The sequence below is a fragment of the Eschscholzia californica genome, unplaced genomic scaffold, assembly GCF_041429995.1.
Source record: "Eschscholzia californica isolate CP2 unplaced genomic scaffold, dmEscCali1.0.p SCAF_6, whole genome shotgun sequence".
In the NCBI taxonomy this organism is placed as follows: Eukaryota; Viridiplantae; Streptophyta; class Magnoliopsida; order Ranunculales; family Papaveraceae; genus Eschscholzia; species Eschscholzia californica.
In genome coordinates, this window is record NW_028238483.1 from 26,924,013 (window position 1) to 26,941,619 (window position 17,607).

Here is a 17,607-nt window from a genome sequence, read left to right on the forward strand (position 1 = left end):
GAGAGGGACATGAATAAAAGAGAGGAAGAGGAAAAGAGAATCTGAAAGAGTCGTAAAAACAAGCTTGTCGTTGTTCCGGTGGTCCCTGGTATTTCAGTTGCCATTTTTCTACCTACTTACTGTTTGATAGAACTAAATCTACTTTCTCACCATCTTTTATCAGACTTGAGTTATCACCATTTGACTGGTTAAGGAATTTGTTTAGACTTTTATAGAGAGGAAGAAAGAGTCTTTTTCATTCCTTCCATGCAAAGGTTTGGGAGAATTTTCTTATTCTAGTAAACCTTTCAAATTGGAATCTACTAGACAACTATGTTTCCTTTTTTACTTCTTTTCATTCAACTTCCTTACTAATTTAACCATTAATATGGAGAAGTAAGTAAAAAAAGAAAAAGGGAAGAAAGTAAGTACATACTATGAAGAATGTAAAAAAGAAGGATAGTGGAGTAGGACATTTGTTGACTATTATGGCATTGAATCGCAAACATTTCATATTTGAGCATTAGAAACGTCACCAAATTTCAGTAGGACTGAAGTAGTGGATTATGTATTTTGATACTATCGACGTTTTAGAGAAACAAAATTTTGGGTGAAAAAAAAAAAATTTATTATCTTTTATCTCCTCTAAACACCACCCACACTTGCGAGGGTGGTAGTGGTTGGAAGCGCTAGTGTGGTCGAAGTTGGTAGGTGGTGGTCGTAGGTAAGAATAAAGAAAAAGATTAGAGCTAAAAAAAAAAAAATCTTCTTGTTTATGTCTTTTGGTGCTTGTGACCTTACACATTGTACTTTTATTTTTGTTGAAAGTTATATAGTATATTGTACTCAAAATTAGGTCACATTATATATTTAAAAAAACAACTATTACTATTTTACATTTTTTTGAAGCAAATCTTATGCCTAGTTTTTAGTTTTTTTTTGAGAACAAATCATTCTATTTAAATGACAAAACGATTACAATAGTGATGTAAAAACTCTATTCGACGAGTCAACCGAAATAAACTTAATAGGAATCAAATAAGAGTTCGATCTCATTACAGTTGAATAATATGAGATGGCACATTAACCCAACACTTGTAACCAAGATAAATTTTGGACTATTTGAATGTGATATCAAAATAAATTCATTTCCACCTACTATTTCGCAATGATAGACTTCTTTTGACTATTTGCTTGTTTATTCACCATGACTCTTCTTACCATTTACCGAACAGCAGAGTCAGCGGCAGTAAAAAAAACAGAACAAGAGTAAAAACGAGAGAGAGAGAGAATTTTACTTCTCACGCAAAGCTGATTGATTGTTTACTAACTTGTTTCTTCCAACCTCAGTTCTCTTCTTACGGACCAATTCGATCCGCCATCAACCAGGTACCTTTTACTTTCTCTCTCTAACCTGTAAATCATTCTATTGATCGGAAGAACTTGACAAATTTCTTCTCAACTGATTTTAGAGAAGCAGAAATGGCGAAATCGAGTGCGGATGATGAAGAACTTAGAAGAGCTTGTCAAACAGCTATTGAAGCTACTAAGCAAACGATTATCATGTCTATTAGGGTTGCTAAGGGTCGTGGAATTTGGGCTAAATCTGGACGATTAGGCCGTGGTCATATGGCTAAACCTAGGGTTCTTGCTCTCTCTAGTACGCCCTTCTTCATTTAATACTTGATTCTCAACTTCTTGAATTATGTTATTTCTTCTTATAATTTGACGATCTATAATCATGTTATCTTTTGTTTAAGTTTCTGAGAATTTGGTTTGTTATTACTCAAAATGTTAAGCTCTGTATCAGACTATTGGGGATTAGTGGACAGCACATTGAATTTGATGGTGTGGTTCTCAAAAATAGGCGAAACATTTGGATGAAGTTCTGATGACATTTAGATCTTCTTTACTAAAATTGCCCTGTAAATGACCAGTTTCTACTGAGAGCTGACATTTGTTGACCTAATGTGCTTTAATAGCTAAATTCATAGGCAATTACGGTTATACAAAAACTTTCAAGGATTAATTAGCTTTTAGGAATATACATGGGTCTTTGTTTGGATTGTACTATTTGTCCTCCACAGTGTCGAGATAGAAAATCCGCACAGAGCTTCATTGTCTAAGAGTCTATTTTTATAGCCTAGAGGTGGAGTGTTGTGCCCTTGTGCATTCTGGTTTCACTTGTATAGGTTTGGTTCTTGTGCTTAATGACGGCATTGCATCTTAAAATGAAAAAAAATACTTCATTCATGATTTTATCACCGATAACATTACACTTGTCTTCAAATCTATGGGTTCTAGGAAGCCTTCTGTTGGATGTCAATTAGAGGAATTTGAATTGTAATTGGAGAATGTTATTTCCCTTAGGGTTAGAATGCTTTATATGTTGCGGCAATATATACTTTCTGCTGGATAGATTCTCTGTCACATTGTACTTTCTAATTTCTTTGCTTTCTACTAATAGAGAAAAAAAGATACAAAATGATTACAATTTTTTATGCAGCCAAATCAAAGGGTCAGAGTTCTAAAGCTTTTCTTCACGTGTTGAAGTATTCTTCTGGAGATGTTCTTGAGGTATATATTTGTGTAAACAAAGACTAAACTAATTAAATATCTTTCGGAATGCACTATTCTCTTGATATTTGTGTTAACAAAAATTAGACTAATCTTGTATATCAAATTCTCAAAAAATCTAATTGTACAAAAAAGTTGCAAAAATGTTTCATTTTTGCAGAAACTGTTTTCTTCGGATCATTATATTAATTATTTGAGTTTAACATTCGGTCCAAGTAACTAGGAGTCTAAACTACACAAATGAAACCAATTGTATAACTGTTGTTAGTTTGTTGTATCAATAAAATTGGACTTGTAATAAATGTTATAAGGGACATTTTGCAGGAAAAAAAACACCTGCAGTAAGATTCCCAAGAAGATTTATTAACCTTTCTGTACCACTAGCTCCCTCATTTTAAAGATGATTTTGCTAGCGGTATATTCTTAGTGCATCATGGTTTCATGCTTCCTAGTGGGCTAGTACTAGCTTATCGTAGTACACCTATTTGATAACTCAATGAGAAGAGTGCAATGCCAACACATTCTTCTATTATTATCAGAAACTACAAAGATAAAAAGAGGAAGCGCACATGTTAATCTTTACATTCTTTGGAGATGCTACGAGGAGGTCGAATAACATCTTCCTCTATTAGCCTATAATGTGTCGTCTGCGGAAGCAGCAGAACTTCCTTCCCCTTGACTTGATGTATTATTTTGGCCACCCATTAGCTGTAAACTCAATTCTTTCCCTGAGAAATGGATGTAGTTTTTCAAGGTGGGCCACAATCTATGTAAAGTGACCCCGCAGGTCTTGATTTGGTTTGTCTCGAAATCTAGAAAGATGGGAATATTTGAAGAAAAACCAGTGAACTTTGAGAGGATCAAGATGGGTATGCAGGGGATACTATTTCTGGTGGAGAGGGAAAGATGGGCAAGAAATCAAACATTTAGATATTTCATTTTGAATTGGGCCTTCATAACATAGTTGGAATTTTGTTTTTGGACCAAGAGATCAATTCAAATATGCTTTTACCCTCTTGGTCTCTTTCTGTTTTAGTACATACTTTTCCTCTGAATTTATTTTTTCTATCTTCCAAAATAAAACGATGAAGATCAATTTAACTCAAGAAAGAGGAATCTAGTCATTAGTACCTTATAAATTATAAATATAGATCTTCTTAAGAAGACAATTCACTTCCATTAATTGAAGTGTTAGTCCTTTTTTTGCTATTTAGCCTGCAAAATTGTACAAGCTCAAGCATCTTGCAAGGGTGGAGGTTGTCACAAATGATCCTGGTGGATGTACGTTTATGCTGGTAATGTTTGTTGCTCTGTTCCATTTGTTTATCTAGGTATTTAACTATAAACTGCCGTATCATGTAACTGTCTGGTCATTCAGTCAGTCTAGTAAGCTGACAAATTAAGGTAATGTTTGTCATATTTGGTCCGACAGATACTAAGGTCGTGCATTCTTAATTTTCTACTTTAAAAACTTATGTTTCAGGGATTCGATAATCTTAGAAGCCAGAGTGTCGCCCCACCTCAATGGACCATGCGGAACATCTATGACAGGTGCTTTAGTTCGTTTGTTTCTGTTATTGTTAAGTTTCGTTTCTTAGATTATTAATGGTTGGTCATGTCGCTTTTCTTTGATGATAAACTAAACTCTTCCTAGGATGCAGTAATCACGTAGTGTTATAATATATAATGTTTAAAAATGTCTTATCTGCCTCAACGCTGTTTTCTTTGACAATGCGAGGCAGTGCCTCAAGATGGTAAAGAGGCGTAGCTTCAATTTCTTATATTTTAGTGTAGTAATAATATTTTGTTCTATTAATAGCATATTTTGTTGAATTTGTTCGCAATATTGCGACACGTTAATATTTTATAGTAAAGTAAAAGGATGTGAATGCTTTTGGTCACTTTTACCCTGTTGACTACCTTGGCAAGTTACAAAAGGAGAGATAAGAGAACAACAAAATTTTCACTTGCCACTTAATAGGACAACATGAGCTGTCACTTAAAAATGACGATTGACTGTTGCCAAAGAGTATACCCCTCTTACTGCATATAAACGCGTATATATTTTGCCTAGAGGCGTCGATGCACATTTTATGCGTCTTTCTAAACATAATGTTATCCTTTAAATCTTACTATCCTCGCAGGAATCGTCTTCTGTTATCCCTCTTAAACATATGTAAAGAGATGTTGGGTCGTCTTCCCAAAGTTGTCGGTATAGATGTCGTGGAGATGGCTCTTTGGGCTAAGGTGAATAAACTTTTTTTTCTTTCTCATTCTACAATATTTCATGTACATGGTTTGGTTGTACAGTTGTGGCATTTTATGTTTTCTTACCGTACGTAACATTGATAATTATACGATTTTTATACCCATGCGGAATAAGATTGTACGACAAGGTGGGCCAATAGCTGCCATATTTGGCATACCAACATAAGTGTATTTCTTGTCTCCATTTACATTATATGACGTTCATATAACTTCGAGTCGAACTTATGGTCTTAACATGATTTTATGAAAGTAAACATACTATGTTCATGCAAAATCTCACATTTTGATGTCAAAGCATCTACATAAGTGTCTGCTAGAGTCTGATGAAGGTGACCGGCACGGGAAGAAATAAAGGGGAGTCGTATTACATCTCGCTACATAAGCGTTAACTAAAACATGGGAATTATTTTTTTATATGGTTCAAAAGAATCAATTGAATCAAATTATTCTTTTCCCCCCTTTCAATTGAATCCAATTATTAAAAAGTGTTTCGAAAGAAGGTTTTCTTGGCTTTATTCTGGACTTGGAAACATATATGCATGTATATGAAACTTGTAACCTGGAGATATGTCTATTTTTTGAATAATATGAAAGAGAAAAGGGACGAAGGGGAGGACTAAGGGACACAGCTATTCCCAGAGTTCCTCCCAATGTAAGATAAAATCCAAATACGTAAAACTTTTAGCCCAGTGAAAGTTCCTAGACCAATGAAACAAAGTGCCTAGAACATCTTCGACCTCGAGGTTGCTAATCCCACTACCCTCCTTAAACACTCCAGAATTTCTGAAGTTCCAAATGGTCCAGACGATAGCACTAGGAATTAGGGTCCAAAGAACTTTTCTAGTTTTCTTCCCTCCCAGACTGGTCCACTGTTCCAAGATATCCGCAAGCGATCTTGGTGTGCACCACTGGATCTTACAAGCCTCCGCGAAGTAGATCCATAATTTGTAAGCAGTATCACAGTGAATGAACAGATGATCTGAAGATTTCTCCTGAGCTCTACAGCAGAAGCATCTACTAGGAAGGATCATACCACGTCTTCGAAGGTTATTGATATTGGAACTTTGTCTAAGACTGCTGCCCACGGCCCCACACACGAAAACTGACCATTGTGGGGATGCTAGGAGACCATATAACTTTAGCTAACGCCTTAAAATGTATCTCCTGTTCCACTGGAGCTAGCTTACTATAGCACTGTCTAACCGAAAAGTTGTCCTTCTCTGCTAACAGCCAAACTTTGGTGTCTTCCTGGTCAACTGGTGGTATGATGGGCTGCAAGATTGTAAGAAGATGCGAACATATGGGTATTTCCCAGTCATTCAAGTGTCTCTTACAAAGCAGCTCCCATGCTTGATGCTCGAGGGGGATTGTATGGCACCAAATATCACACCAGAAGCTAATATGTCTCCCATTACCTAACCTCCACTTAGTGATTTTGTTAAAATCTTTTGCCTTTGCTGCTATGCCTTTCCACACACTGCATCAATAAGGCTCCTTGATTGGATTCCGACTCCAACCTCCTTGCACAGACCCATATTTCTGATCTATAATCTGTCTCCAGAGGGCGGACGGCTCTAGAGCTAGCCTCCAAAGCCATTAGCTTAACAGAGCATCATTCATATGCTTGAGATTCTTAACACCCAATCCTCCTTCCTGCAACTCCCTACGTATATACTTCCATCCAACCCAATGTAAGCGTTTAGATCCATCCTTATCATGCCAAAGGAAGTCACACATCTTCTTGTCCATCTCTTTTATAATTTACTGGGGCATATTAAAAAGAGATAGAAAGTAAACTGGTAGAGCTGACAGCACTGCCTTAATCAATGTAGTTCCCCCCTTTCGACAGTGTTGTAGCCTTCCATCTTGATAACTTTTTATTAACTCTTTTGATCACAGGATCCCATAGGGTCTTGCATTTATAAGGTCGCCCCAGATAACTGGTTGGGAGGATCGCGGATCCCCTCTGAGCACCCCGTAGCCTCTAAATTAGCTTCCACTTCCCCTCGGTCTGAACTAAGGACTGGATAGATAGTGGACTTCGATTAATTTACCTTTAAACCAGAAGCTAGTTCGAACCAGATTAGAATATCCTTTAGCTTGCTGAGTTGATAAGTGGAATCATCGAGAAAGAATAATGTATCATCCGCGAATTGAAGGTGATTGACCGGCCTCCCCTGATCCCTCACTTTGAATCCTTGAATCCACCTTTCCATCTCAGCCTTATCCAAACAATGGCTTTAAACTTCAGTGACCCGCAAAAATAAGAGTGGCGAGAGGGGGTCCCCCTGTATGACCCCTCTAGAATTCTGAAAAGGTTTAGGACTGTTATTTATCATGATGAAGAAAGAAGCTGAGTTAATGCAACCAAAAATCCACGATCTCCAAACGTAACCGAAGCCCATCCTCTCCATGACTTGATACAAAAAGTCCCATGCCACTCGAGCGTAAGCCTTCTCTAGATCTATCTTAACCATCAGACCTTGTCTTCCTTCTTTTCTTCTCTAGATCTATCTTAACCCTATGTCTATGGAGGGAGCTTACAGTGCTTCATGTGGGCGTGGTTCACAAGGAGATGTGTCTGGGGCTGATAGTTTGTGAATGTGTTTGCCTTACCATGTTAATCATCCCCACTGAATGTCGTTCAATTTTAAAACTTCTACCCCATTTAAACAAAAGGATGCGCTAATCGACTCCAAGATTTAGGATGGTCACTTATTTTTGCTGACAATAATTGACCTGGATACTTTTTGTAGAACGGAGGGTCCCAGACTTGTGTAGTTTCTCTATTCATCTAGGATTCATGTATTTTATTCTTCTTGCTTGTGAAATTACTCCTACTTCTTAGATGTTAGCCTGCTCTTTGAAAAAGCAAGAAAAGGTACATGCCTTTCCTTTTGGTTTATTTAGTTCCATTTGAGACATTTAATACATCCAAAATACTTATTCCTTTTTATGAAATCCAAATATTTTCCTTTTGGCAATCTGACCACCTCTGGCACCTCGTAACCCTTAGTTTTTTTTTTTTTTTTGAAAACTTTGAATTAATATTGAGGAAAAGAATGAAAGACTGTACAAAACGATTGGGGGGGATACACTAATTACATATCACTCATTATGCCCCCCCAGTTCGACAAAAAGTCAATAAACGAGTAACCCCTAGCCCAAGCTATAGACCTACTCCAATGAAAAAGGACACCCAACACATCTTCCTCCGCTACCTTGAAAGCTATCTTGAGCTCTGTGTAATTAAGCAGGTCTTGGATATCATTTGTTGCTACATACCTCCTCCTTGATCTTACTTTCTGTTATCTGAAACATCTGTAGGAAAATACAACTACAATTACCAATCAAGTAGCACCTCAAGATGGACCTGTTGCATCTACTGCAAGACATGTGACAGAAGAGGACTTAAAAGTGACAGTTGAAAGAGATTTAGTCTCACAAGCTGAAGAAGAAGAGGACATGGAGGCTCTGCTTGGCACGTATGTAATATTTCTATTTGTTTTCACCAGTTCTATTTGATTCTGTGGTTGATACACCTTCTTCATCTTATAATACTGTTTCAATAATTTTAAACATATATCCAGGTATGTCATGGGTATTGGTGAAGCAGAGGCATTTTCAGAAAGGTTGAAACGAGAACTTCAAGCTTTGGAAGCAGCAAATGTGCATGCTATTTTGGAAACTGAGCCTCTGATAGAAGAGGTAATCAGTTATAGTAGACGAAGGAGCCACCGAGACATTTTCTGTATGCATACCTTTGTAGAAAATTAATTAATTTTCTGTTCTGAAAGATAAGCGGATACATGAACTATTACATAACTAAGTTTCCGTTTCGAATTGATAGAATTTGCCACGCTGTATTCCTACAGGTGTTGTTAGAGTGTGCCATTGTCTAGATTTTGAAAATTCTTCTGTTGTATTTCTATTTCAAGTCGTTACCGGAGGTTTGTCTATTAATCTTTTGGGGATCATGCAGATTATGCAGGGGTTAGATTCCGCAACTTCTTGTGTGGACGATATGGATGAGTGGCTAGGTATTTTCAATGTAAAGCTGAGGCACATGAGAGAGGACATTGCATCGGTATGATCTTTTTCATTCCTAAGTACTGAATGTCAAGTACTAATTATCAACAGACCCTTGCCGGACTTGAAATAAATTATTCTGTACTGTAGCCAATCATGAAAAGAATGGTGGTAGTTTTGTATAGAAAAAGTGTTTTCGACTTACCTGCCTATGGCCCTATGAGAGTATTTTATTGATTTACTCCTAAAGGACTGTTCTTATGTTGTTGTGGTATGTCTGTTGGAAATTTGATGAGCAGTGATTAAAAAAAAAAGCGTTTTCCCGCCTTGATGTGATTTTCTTTGACAATGCAAGGCGGTGCCTCGAGGTGCTTTAGAGGCGTAGCTTCAATTTCATATATTCAATGTAGTAATAGTATTTAATTCTATTAATAATATATTTTATAGAATTTGTTTGTAGTCGGCATACCAAATTAGTATTTTAATAGTAAAGCCAAAGGATATGAATGTGTTTGACCACTTCTACCCTTTTAACTACCTTTACAAGTTAAAAGAAAAATAGAGGAAAATAACAACAAAACCGAGAGTAAGTTTTGATGCGGTACACACCTATATTTTGCCTCGATCCGTGCGCCTTTTGAACCATTGTTCATGAAGATTTTTTGTATCCTTGGACATAAAGTAAATTCTTCGTTAACTTGCTACATGGTCTTAAGCTTCAAGCCTTCGGTACAGTGTAGATTTTTAATTAGTTGGAGTTTATGCATTTGTATGATTTGCTTGTTTCATGTATTACCCTTTTCAATTTTTTTTATTGTTTAATGTAAGAAAATGTGATGGATATATGTCGCTTATTCTATAGACAATGCCCTCAACTATAATAACTCTCGATTTTGTTGGTGATGACCAGATAGAAACCCGTAATAATAAGTTGGAGATGCAGTCTGTAAACAATAAAGCACTAATTCAGGAGCTTGATAAACTCCTTGAACGTTTGCGCGTTCCTTCTCAGGTATTCTCTAAAATCTAAATTACGTGGTGTTGTGTTTTTATATATTATAATATGTGAATCTTGTAAGTTTCTAAGAGTAGATTTGTTGTTGCAGTTTGCGGCATGTTTAACTGGAGGTTCATTTGACGAGGCTCGTATGCTCCAAAATGTTGAAGCATGTGAATGGCTGACTGGCGCTTTACGTGGTCTAGAAGCGCCAAATTTGGATCCTTCCTTCGCAAACATGCGAGCAGTATGTCATTTCAGCTTTTCAGTCTACTTTTTTCTTTTATAAGTTTAGAGCATTTCCAATGGGACACTCAAACTCTTTCACTTAAGAGTGCCACATAGGATTTTTTTTTGTTAAAAACCATTATGTTGTCAAAACTGCGCCTTGGTGACTCTTTGCCGATCAAGGCGTAAGATAGAGAAGGTGCTCGCCTCGCTAGGAAAAAATGGAGTCGACTTGAGTGATTTTTTTTAAGAGAGAATAAGAAAGGGTGGATAAGATGAATATAAGTGTTGGAGAGAAGAAGAAACGCTGAAGAAGAGAAGACATGGGCAAACATCAGCCTAGTTTTAGAATGGAAACCAGATAAAGTAAGCCCTTTCTAGTTGGGGACGATAGCACACTTCTTAGTCATACTTAAAATCAGATGTGTCCTCCTTCAACAGTTCTGAGGCGCTTGACAAGGTGCGTGCAGGCGACCTAGGCGCAGGCGAGAGCTTCATCACCTCGCGTTCCCTTGCGCTTCAAACAACATAGCTCCAGTGCGGCACTCTATTAGACACTTATTGATGATGTGGAGGTAATTATATTAGAGACACTCTAGAGCAAGGAGTAAAAAGTCAAAGAATTTCGGTCAAAATGACCCAAATTTTTCAGTTTTTCACTTCATGGAAGCGAAATTAGACTTGCAGAAATTTCAAAATAATTTACCAAGTTCCAAAATATTCGATCGATCTACAAAACCCTAACTTAATTGAACCCTAAATCAGACTATCAGAGCATAACTTACCTTCATCTGCATCTTCATTCTTTCTGGATCGATTCATTATTTCATCCCAAATCTAATCTCTTCACTTCTTCTTCATTACTTAAAATCTCTCTTGATTTTGCCAAAAACCCCTAGAGAGAGAAATAGAAGATGAAGAAGACTCTCGGCTAAGTGGAGGTGATTTCGCCTTTTAGAGTTAGGCTTTTTTAAGCGTCAGTTTTTGCTACTAAACAGGTCTCCATACTAGATGTTTTGTCTTGTTTTCAGGTTTTTAATGTCTCCTATCTATAACTGCTTGAATTTGTTTATGTTTAAGTTAACCCCCTGGTATGACTATGAGGTTGCAAATTAAACATAACATTAACAAAATTAGCCCTAATATTAACCCCTAAAGTAACAATATTGTTCATTGGGAGTAATTTTCAATAAATAATTCAATTTAGCCCCAAATTAATAGATTTTGTCAAAAATCTATCAATTTTTCGTCACTTTTGCCCCTTACATCATGTCTTCGTAAATGCTTTTTATGGGTGTTATTTTTCTTAGATCGTAAAAAATTCCATACTGACCAAAATATTTCCACGAAACATTTCCACTTTTGGACCGACCGAAATTTCCGTCAAAACCGAAATTTCATTCCTTACCCAAGAGGACACTCTAAATTTAGAGTGTTCTCTTCAGTGTCTCTAAGTGCCAACTCATCTAACTTTAAAATCTCAACCAATAACAAACCTTATTTTATAACTTATTTTTTCCCAATAAATTTAGGATTAACATGTGTATCAAAAGAGTTGTTTTAGAAATCTCCATGGGAGGCACAAAAAGTTTAGAGGTTCTCTATTTTGCCAGTTAGGAAAGAAAATCTTTATTGACACTTGACACTTAGGATTGTTAGAGTTTTAGTTGAGTGTTCCATTGGAGATGCTCTTAGGGTTGATACGGTAACTTATAGAAATGTATGGCTTCAGTCTTTTGTAAAGTAGATGACTTTGATTTTGTGCATGTGCGTCATGAATGAAATTGCACCACTTTTCAGAAAGTGTAATTGAACCACTATAAGCTGCAGTACGTGGTGGCCCATACGGAGGTCATCCAAGCGTGAAGAAGAATTGAAAGTATTTTCTGGCGACAATAGTGTGCTACTATAGTGCACATGTTGGGGCCATATAAAAATGATGCCAGGGACTTAGTTTTGTTGAACAAATTTTTGAATATGTGATATACTGCCATCTAAGAAATTTGTAAATAATACAGGTCAAAGAAAAGCGTGTAGAGCTTGAAAAATTGAAAACTACTTTTGTTCGAAGAGCATCTGAGTTCTTAAGAAACTACTTTGCGAGTTTGGTCGATTTTATGATAAGTGACAAGAGTTATTTCTCCCAGGTATACAATATCGCAAATTTGCAATAGCTGCATGTCAAAGTTTAAACTTCTTTGTCTAATTCTTCCTAAACTTCTGTTTGTTCCCCTGATGCACATAGAGAGGGCAGTTGAAGAGACCTGATCATGCTGATCTTCGGTACAAATGCAGGACATATGCACGCCTTCTGCAACACTTGAAAGTCAGTTGAAGGAAATTTAATTGAAATTAGATATGCTAGGGGTTAGTACTTATATATTTTTTTGAAAAACTTTCAGAATCTTGACAAGAACTGCTTGGGTCCCTTGAGAAAAGCTTACTGTCACTCCCTTAATTTGCTTCTTCGTCGAGAGGTACTAGACCTTTTACTCTATCATCCTCATCTTATTATCTTTATGGTAGATATACTTCTATGCGCAAGGAGTTTGTAACATTGCTGGTCTACCATCTGTAGTTGCACAAGTGGTTATTTGTCAACACGTGCATTCGTTTCAGTTATGAATTATGATAAGAAAAGATACTTTATTTTTAATTTTTAACTTCATATTTGTAAAATAATTGAAAACAACATAACATCCGTAAACATATGCGTTTTTAGCGGTCGTGACAAATTTTGTCATTGCCATAGTTTAATGAAAGGATGAAGAGCCAAAATTACCATCTACTCTGTTGGTAAAGGACTAACTACTAAGGGTTTGGACTTTGGAATGGTATCAGATGTAAACAAGTAAACAACTCATCAGTCTTTTCTGTATGTTGTATTGCCATGTTCAATGACTTCGAAAATAATTGATTTAATGCCTTCTATTAATTGGAGTTGCAAGTCTTCTCTTGTGTTTTTCTACTTTAAGACAATAAAATTACAAAACCACCTTTAAACTATGAATACAGGTTGTAGGTCTTCGGACGTCGCCTAGACAAAATTTGTCCTACAGCAAAGAAGCTACAAGCCTACAATCTTTCTATTTAAAAGAGATACCTTTATTCAAGAGATGAAATAGCCAATTGGTTAAAAAATGAAAGCAGCTCTTTATGAAACTGGACCAATTTCATTTGCGAGAAACTGCCATTTCAGTTTTTGTAGTGTACATCAGGCACCTATTATAGAATCATCTTCTTCCATTTCTTGTGGTATTTGCTACTGCATTGCGTATCTTATATATTACAGCTCGAAGTCACAACTTCTGACAGTTGATTCAATTTTTGTTTGCCCTAATATTGCGTAGGAGTTATGTTGTGTTTTCATTATCTTTACTATCCAGAAGACTAGAAGTACATTTTTTTCTTTTTTGTCAACTAGCATGGATATTGTGGAACTTCTTTGTCCCTCTGTTAAAATGATTTAGGAGGTATAGATGGATCTAAAGGGGATATTGGATTTTTGGGGCAAATTTCAGCAACGAAAGAAGTATATATGTTGCCGGTGCTATTACCTCATGCAACATCATTTGGGCTTGTGAAAAATACGAAATAAGGTGATATATATGTATATATTTATATATATCGCCTTATTTGTAAGAGGGATATATACGAGGGAACTAGGTTTGACTATGGGAAGGCTAAAGAGGCAATTCTGACTTCAGTTTATCTTTAGGCAGAGGGGAAAAATTGGATATGTTCAAACTCTTTTAGGATTTTACCAATAACTGGGAGTTCATTTTTGCAACAATGTAACTATTGCCCGTTAATTGGGTCTCATGAACCATTTTGGTTCGGTGATGTAAATTTTATACATATTAAAGCAAATGATTCTGTGCAATTACAAATGGAAATATGACAATTTTTGATCATTTGTAGGCCCGTGAATTTGCAAATGAGCTTCGTCTTAGTACCAAAGCATCTAGAAATCCCACAGTGTGGCTTGAAGCTTCCTCTGGTTCGAGTCAAAACAATGCAGACACTTCTACAGTTTCTGACGCATATTCCAAGATGCTCACAATTTTTATCCCGCTCCTTGTAGATGAGGTTGCATGCCATCTTCTGTATTAGATTCTATATTTTTATACATCTAATCTATGACTCCTTTGAACTAATTTTACTGTCGTGCAGAGTTCCTTTTTTGCACATTTCATGTGCTTTGAAGTTCCTGCACTCGTTCCTCCTGGAGGTCCTGCCAGTGGTAAAAAATCTGGATCTAATGATGATGACGCTGATGTAGATGATTTGGGAATTATGGATATTGACGAGAATGATGGAAAAGCTGGTGATCCTTTCCCATCTCTTTTAAGCTGAATCTTAGTAACAGTTATTTATTCTATATATCTTTTAGTTTTGATAACTAATGTTTCTCTATAATGATAAATTATGAATGTTTAATTCTGTTCTGCAGATAACAATTCTGCTGAGCTGGGATCACTAAATGAATCTCTAAAGGAGCTGCTGGATGGAATTCAAGTAAATTTTTTATATATGTAATTTATTTCATAATGCACTAAGTAGACTCCCTTGGTACTATAAATAAGTTCATGTTTTTTGAACAAATAAATCTACTACTGCTGATTTTATTCTGTTCTTTTCTCTACTAAGTTGTATATAATTTCGTTTTCTTTTCCTGCTTTTTGCTGTAGAAGATTTCCACGTTAACAGATCTTAAGCTACTGAAATGTTCTTCATTTTTGTAGGAGGATTTTTATGCTGTGGTTGACTGGGCATACAAGATTGATCCTTTACGCTGCATATCAATGCATGGGATTACAGAGCGATATCTTTCTGGTCAGAAAGCTGATGCCGCAGGATTTGTGCGCCGCTTGCTTGATGACCTAGAGTCAAGAATTTCTATGCAATTCAATCGGGTAAGCTTTCACCTGTAACTTTTTTTTTTCTCCTAATGCTATTTAGAGATGTTTATCTAACCTGTGGCTGGTTGCAGTTTGTTGATGAAGCTTGCCACCAGATTGAGAGAAATGAGCGTAATGTTCGGCAAATGGGTGGTTTGCCATATATTCCAAGGTAAACCAGCTTATATGATTCTCTGTTTGAAGTTTTTTTTACATTCAAAGTTAGAACTTCTATTTTCTCAGGTAAGTGGTATGACTAGTGTTTCTTTATAATAGCCCAAATGAGATTGGGATAGAGTTGCTAGTGTTTCTTCATCCGATAGTTCAGTTTATCTTGTTTATTTGTAATTAGATGAGGTTCTAATGTAGGGTCTAGTCCATAAAGAGTCGTCTTAGTTTGGTGCTTAAAAGCACTATTCGGCATTTTGTCGCAGGTAGCTTATGATCAACGAAAAGTTATTGTTGCTGAATCGTATTCCCTTATCTTCTATTTCAACAAAAAAAAAAGTAGTACTTTATCTTCTCTTTGTGCAATGTGCTATTGCTTTCTAACTTGTAGTTAATAGTCTTCTGCAAGCGCTAGGATCAGGTATATTCTAGCTTCCAGTTCAATGTATGTAACGTTGTTTTGAATCCTTCCAAACAGATTTGCAACCCTCGCCACTCGTATGGAGCAGTATATCCAAGGACAGTCCAGGGACTTGGTTGATCAGGCATACACAAAATTTGTGAGTACATTTTGAAGACCTAAAATTTTTTGGTACTTTCACCTATTAAGTTTGTCTATATTATGATATTCCAAATTCCGACTCATAAATGTGGAAGTGGGTATTTTGAACAGGTTAGCGTTATGTTTGCAACTTTAGAAAAAATTGCTCAAGCGGACCCGAAGTATGCTGATATTGTGCTTCTAGAGAATTATGCGGCTTTCCAGAATAGGTAATCAAGAAGTTAGTTCTACATTTTCTTGTTTATTTAACTTCGTCCTGAAATTGTGTTTTGTGATATGGTTTATTCTTTTGCGTTTGACATTCTGATATGAGGTTTGTACATGCAGTCTTTATGACTTAGCTAATGTTGTTCCGACACTGGCAAAGTTCTATCACCAAGCAAGTGAATCGTACGAACAAGCTTGCACCCGCCATATTAATATGATCATAGGCTCTGTAAGCATTTCCTAATGCTTTTCCTTTTTTTTTTCGTTGTTTTTCCAATTTTCACACTTATTACTCAAAATCTTAGTTTTATGTTTAATTTGAGTTTTTTGAGACTCCTTTGAATATTGGCACTATCAAGTAAGTTGAATTTTGTTTTGTGAAGACATTCATCTTAACTAAAAATTTGTTCTTTTAGCAATTTGAGAGACTTTTCCAGTTTCATCGCAAAATTGAGGATCTGATGTACACTATCACGCCAGAGGAGGTTAGTGGATCATAATATTTCATTCAGCTCTTAATTGCTCTTGGTTTCTCAATTGTTGTTTCGTACATATACTTTCACAATACACGGACTGGAAAACCTGGCACCTGAAAATTGTCATGCATTTGTGTTGTGAATGTCTGATCACTTTGCTTGTTTGGGTTTTCAGATTCCCTTCCAGCTTGGACTATCAAAAATGGATCTTCGGAAAACGTTAAAATCCAGTTTATCAGGGGTAAGTAAGAGCCAATCTCTGAAATGTAAACAAATTTCCTTGTGTAAGTTATCAATTAATCTTGAATTGGCTCGACAGGTTGACAAGTCTATCACTGCAATGTCAAGGAGGTTACAGAAAAATTTAACTTCAGAGGAATTGCTACCTTCTTTGTGGGATAAATGCAAGGTAAGTCTTATGATTATAGACATTACAATTTGATTGCCAATCAGAATAATACTTAATTAGCCAATTTAGGAAATAAATTTAAGATCTAATTCACAATAGATGTTACAAGTGAAGTTCAATCTGAGAACAATAACTGGTTCCAGCTCTGACTTGAACACAAACATAGTGAAACTATTGGATTTGTTGAGATTTGTATGACCTGAAGTCTTAATCATGCTGTTTTCTTGGGTCAAAATTATAACAATACAGGTAGTAATCTTAAGAAATAGAGGGAGAGAACCTTATTAACAAATGGCTATTGTATCATTGCAGAAGGAGTTTCTGGATAAATATGAAAGTTTTGCGCAACTAGTTGCCAAGATTTACCCCAACGAGACTATCCCCGCTGTGTCTGAAATGAAAGACCTTCTTGCTTCTATGTAGAGAGTGTGTGTGCGTGTGTGTGGTTGCTCGTTCATCCTTTGTTTTTCTCATGTAATGTAGTGTCAAAATACCCCTTTCCTGGGGTAATAAGATGATAATGTATTTTTTTCGACTCTTCTTTGTAGTGTTAGTTATCATACCCAATTGGGCCCTGTCACTCGTCATGTTGTTTTTCTTGCGGAGAGGGGGTAAAGTTGATAAATGTTGTAATTTGTATTGTCTGTTTTTTCTTATGTGCATAGATCCACAAGAAGATCCTAAGTTCCTCAGTTGTTTAAATTGCTTCTGCATTTTTTTTTTCATTTTAGAGAACGTCCACGTGATTTCATATTCCTCGAAAGATAATAATTTCAGTCAGTCCCGAACATAATATAGCAGTGTAT

The 17,607-nt window shown here is 36.2% G+C and overlaps 1 protein-coding gene and 1 long non-coding RNA gene across 2 annotated transcripts; one reads left to right on the top strand and one right to left on the bottom strand.

Annotated features, from left to right (window-relative positions):
- The first annotated feature begins 900 nt into the window (after window positions 1–900).
- On the top strand, window positions 901–17,503 carry LOC147533026 (exocyst complex component SEC3A-like). Its single transcript, XM_086646894.1, has 26 exons — window positions 901–1,368; window positions 1,452–1,639; window positions 2,486–2,556; window positions 3,771–3,851; window positions 4,040–4,107; window positions 4,701–4,803; window positions 8,152–8,309; window positions 8,415–8,532; window positions 8,807–8,911; window positions 9,764–9,865; window positions 9,960–10,097; window positions 12,097–12,225; window positions 12,324–12,404; window positions 12,481–12,555; window positions 14,000–14,167; window positions 14,252–14,405; window positions 14,532–14,596; window positions 14,824–14,994; window positions 15,072–15,151; window positions 15,626–15,707; window positions 15,821–15,918; window positions 16,037–16,145; window positions 16,333–16,401; window positions 16,568–16,633; window positions 16,712–16,801; window positions 17,114–17,503. The coding sequence occupies exons 2-26, from the start codon at window positions 1,462–1,464 to the stop codon at window positions 17,222–17,224; spliced, it is 2,670 nt and encodes an 889-aa protein (XP_086503020.1). The 5' UTR covers window positions 901–1,368; window positions 1,452–1,461; the 3' UTR covers window positions 17,225–17,503.
- LOC147533027 (uncharacterized) lies at window positions 5,391–9,167 on the bottom strand. Its single transcript, XR_015227408.1, has 2 exons — window positions 8,046–9,167; window positions 5,391–7,861 (listed from the first exon to the last, which is right to left on the bottom strand). It is a non-coding gene; the product is annotated as an uncharacterized LOC147533027 (long non-coding RNA).
- Window positions 17,504–17,607: the final 104 nt, after the last annotated feature.

Bases quoted from the DNA above. Each gene is read 5' to 3' on its own strand.
- LOC147533026 (XM_086646894.1), top strand. From the start codon at position 1,462: ATGGCGAAATCGAGTGCGGATGATGAAGAACTTAGAAGAGCTTGTCAA. The intron at 8,912-9,763 runs GTATGATCTTTT...GGTGATGACCAG, and splicing joins TGAGAGAGGACATTGCATCG to ATAGAAACCCGTAATAATAA. The intron at 12,556-13,999 runs GTACTAGACCTT...GATCATTTGTAG, and splicing joins ATTTGCTTCTTCGTCGAGAG to GCCCGTGAATTTGCAAATGA.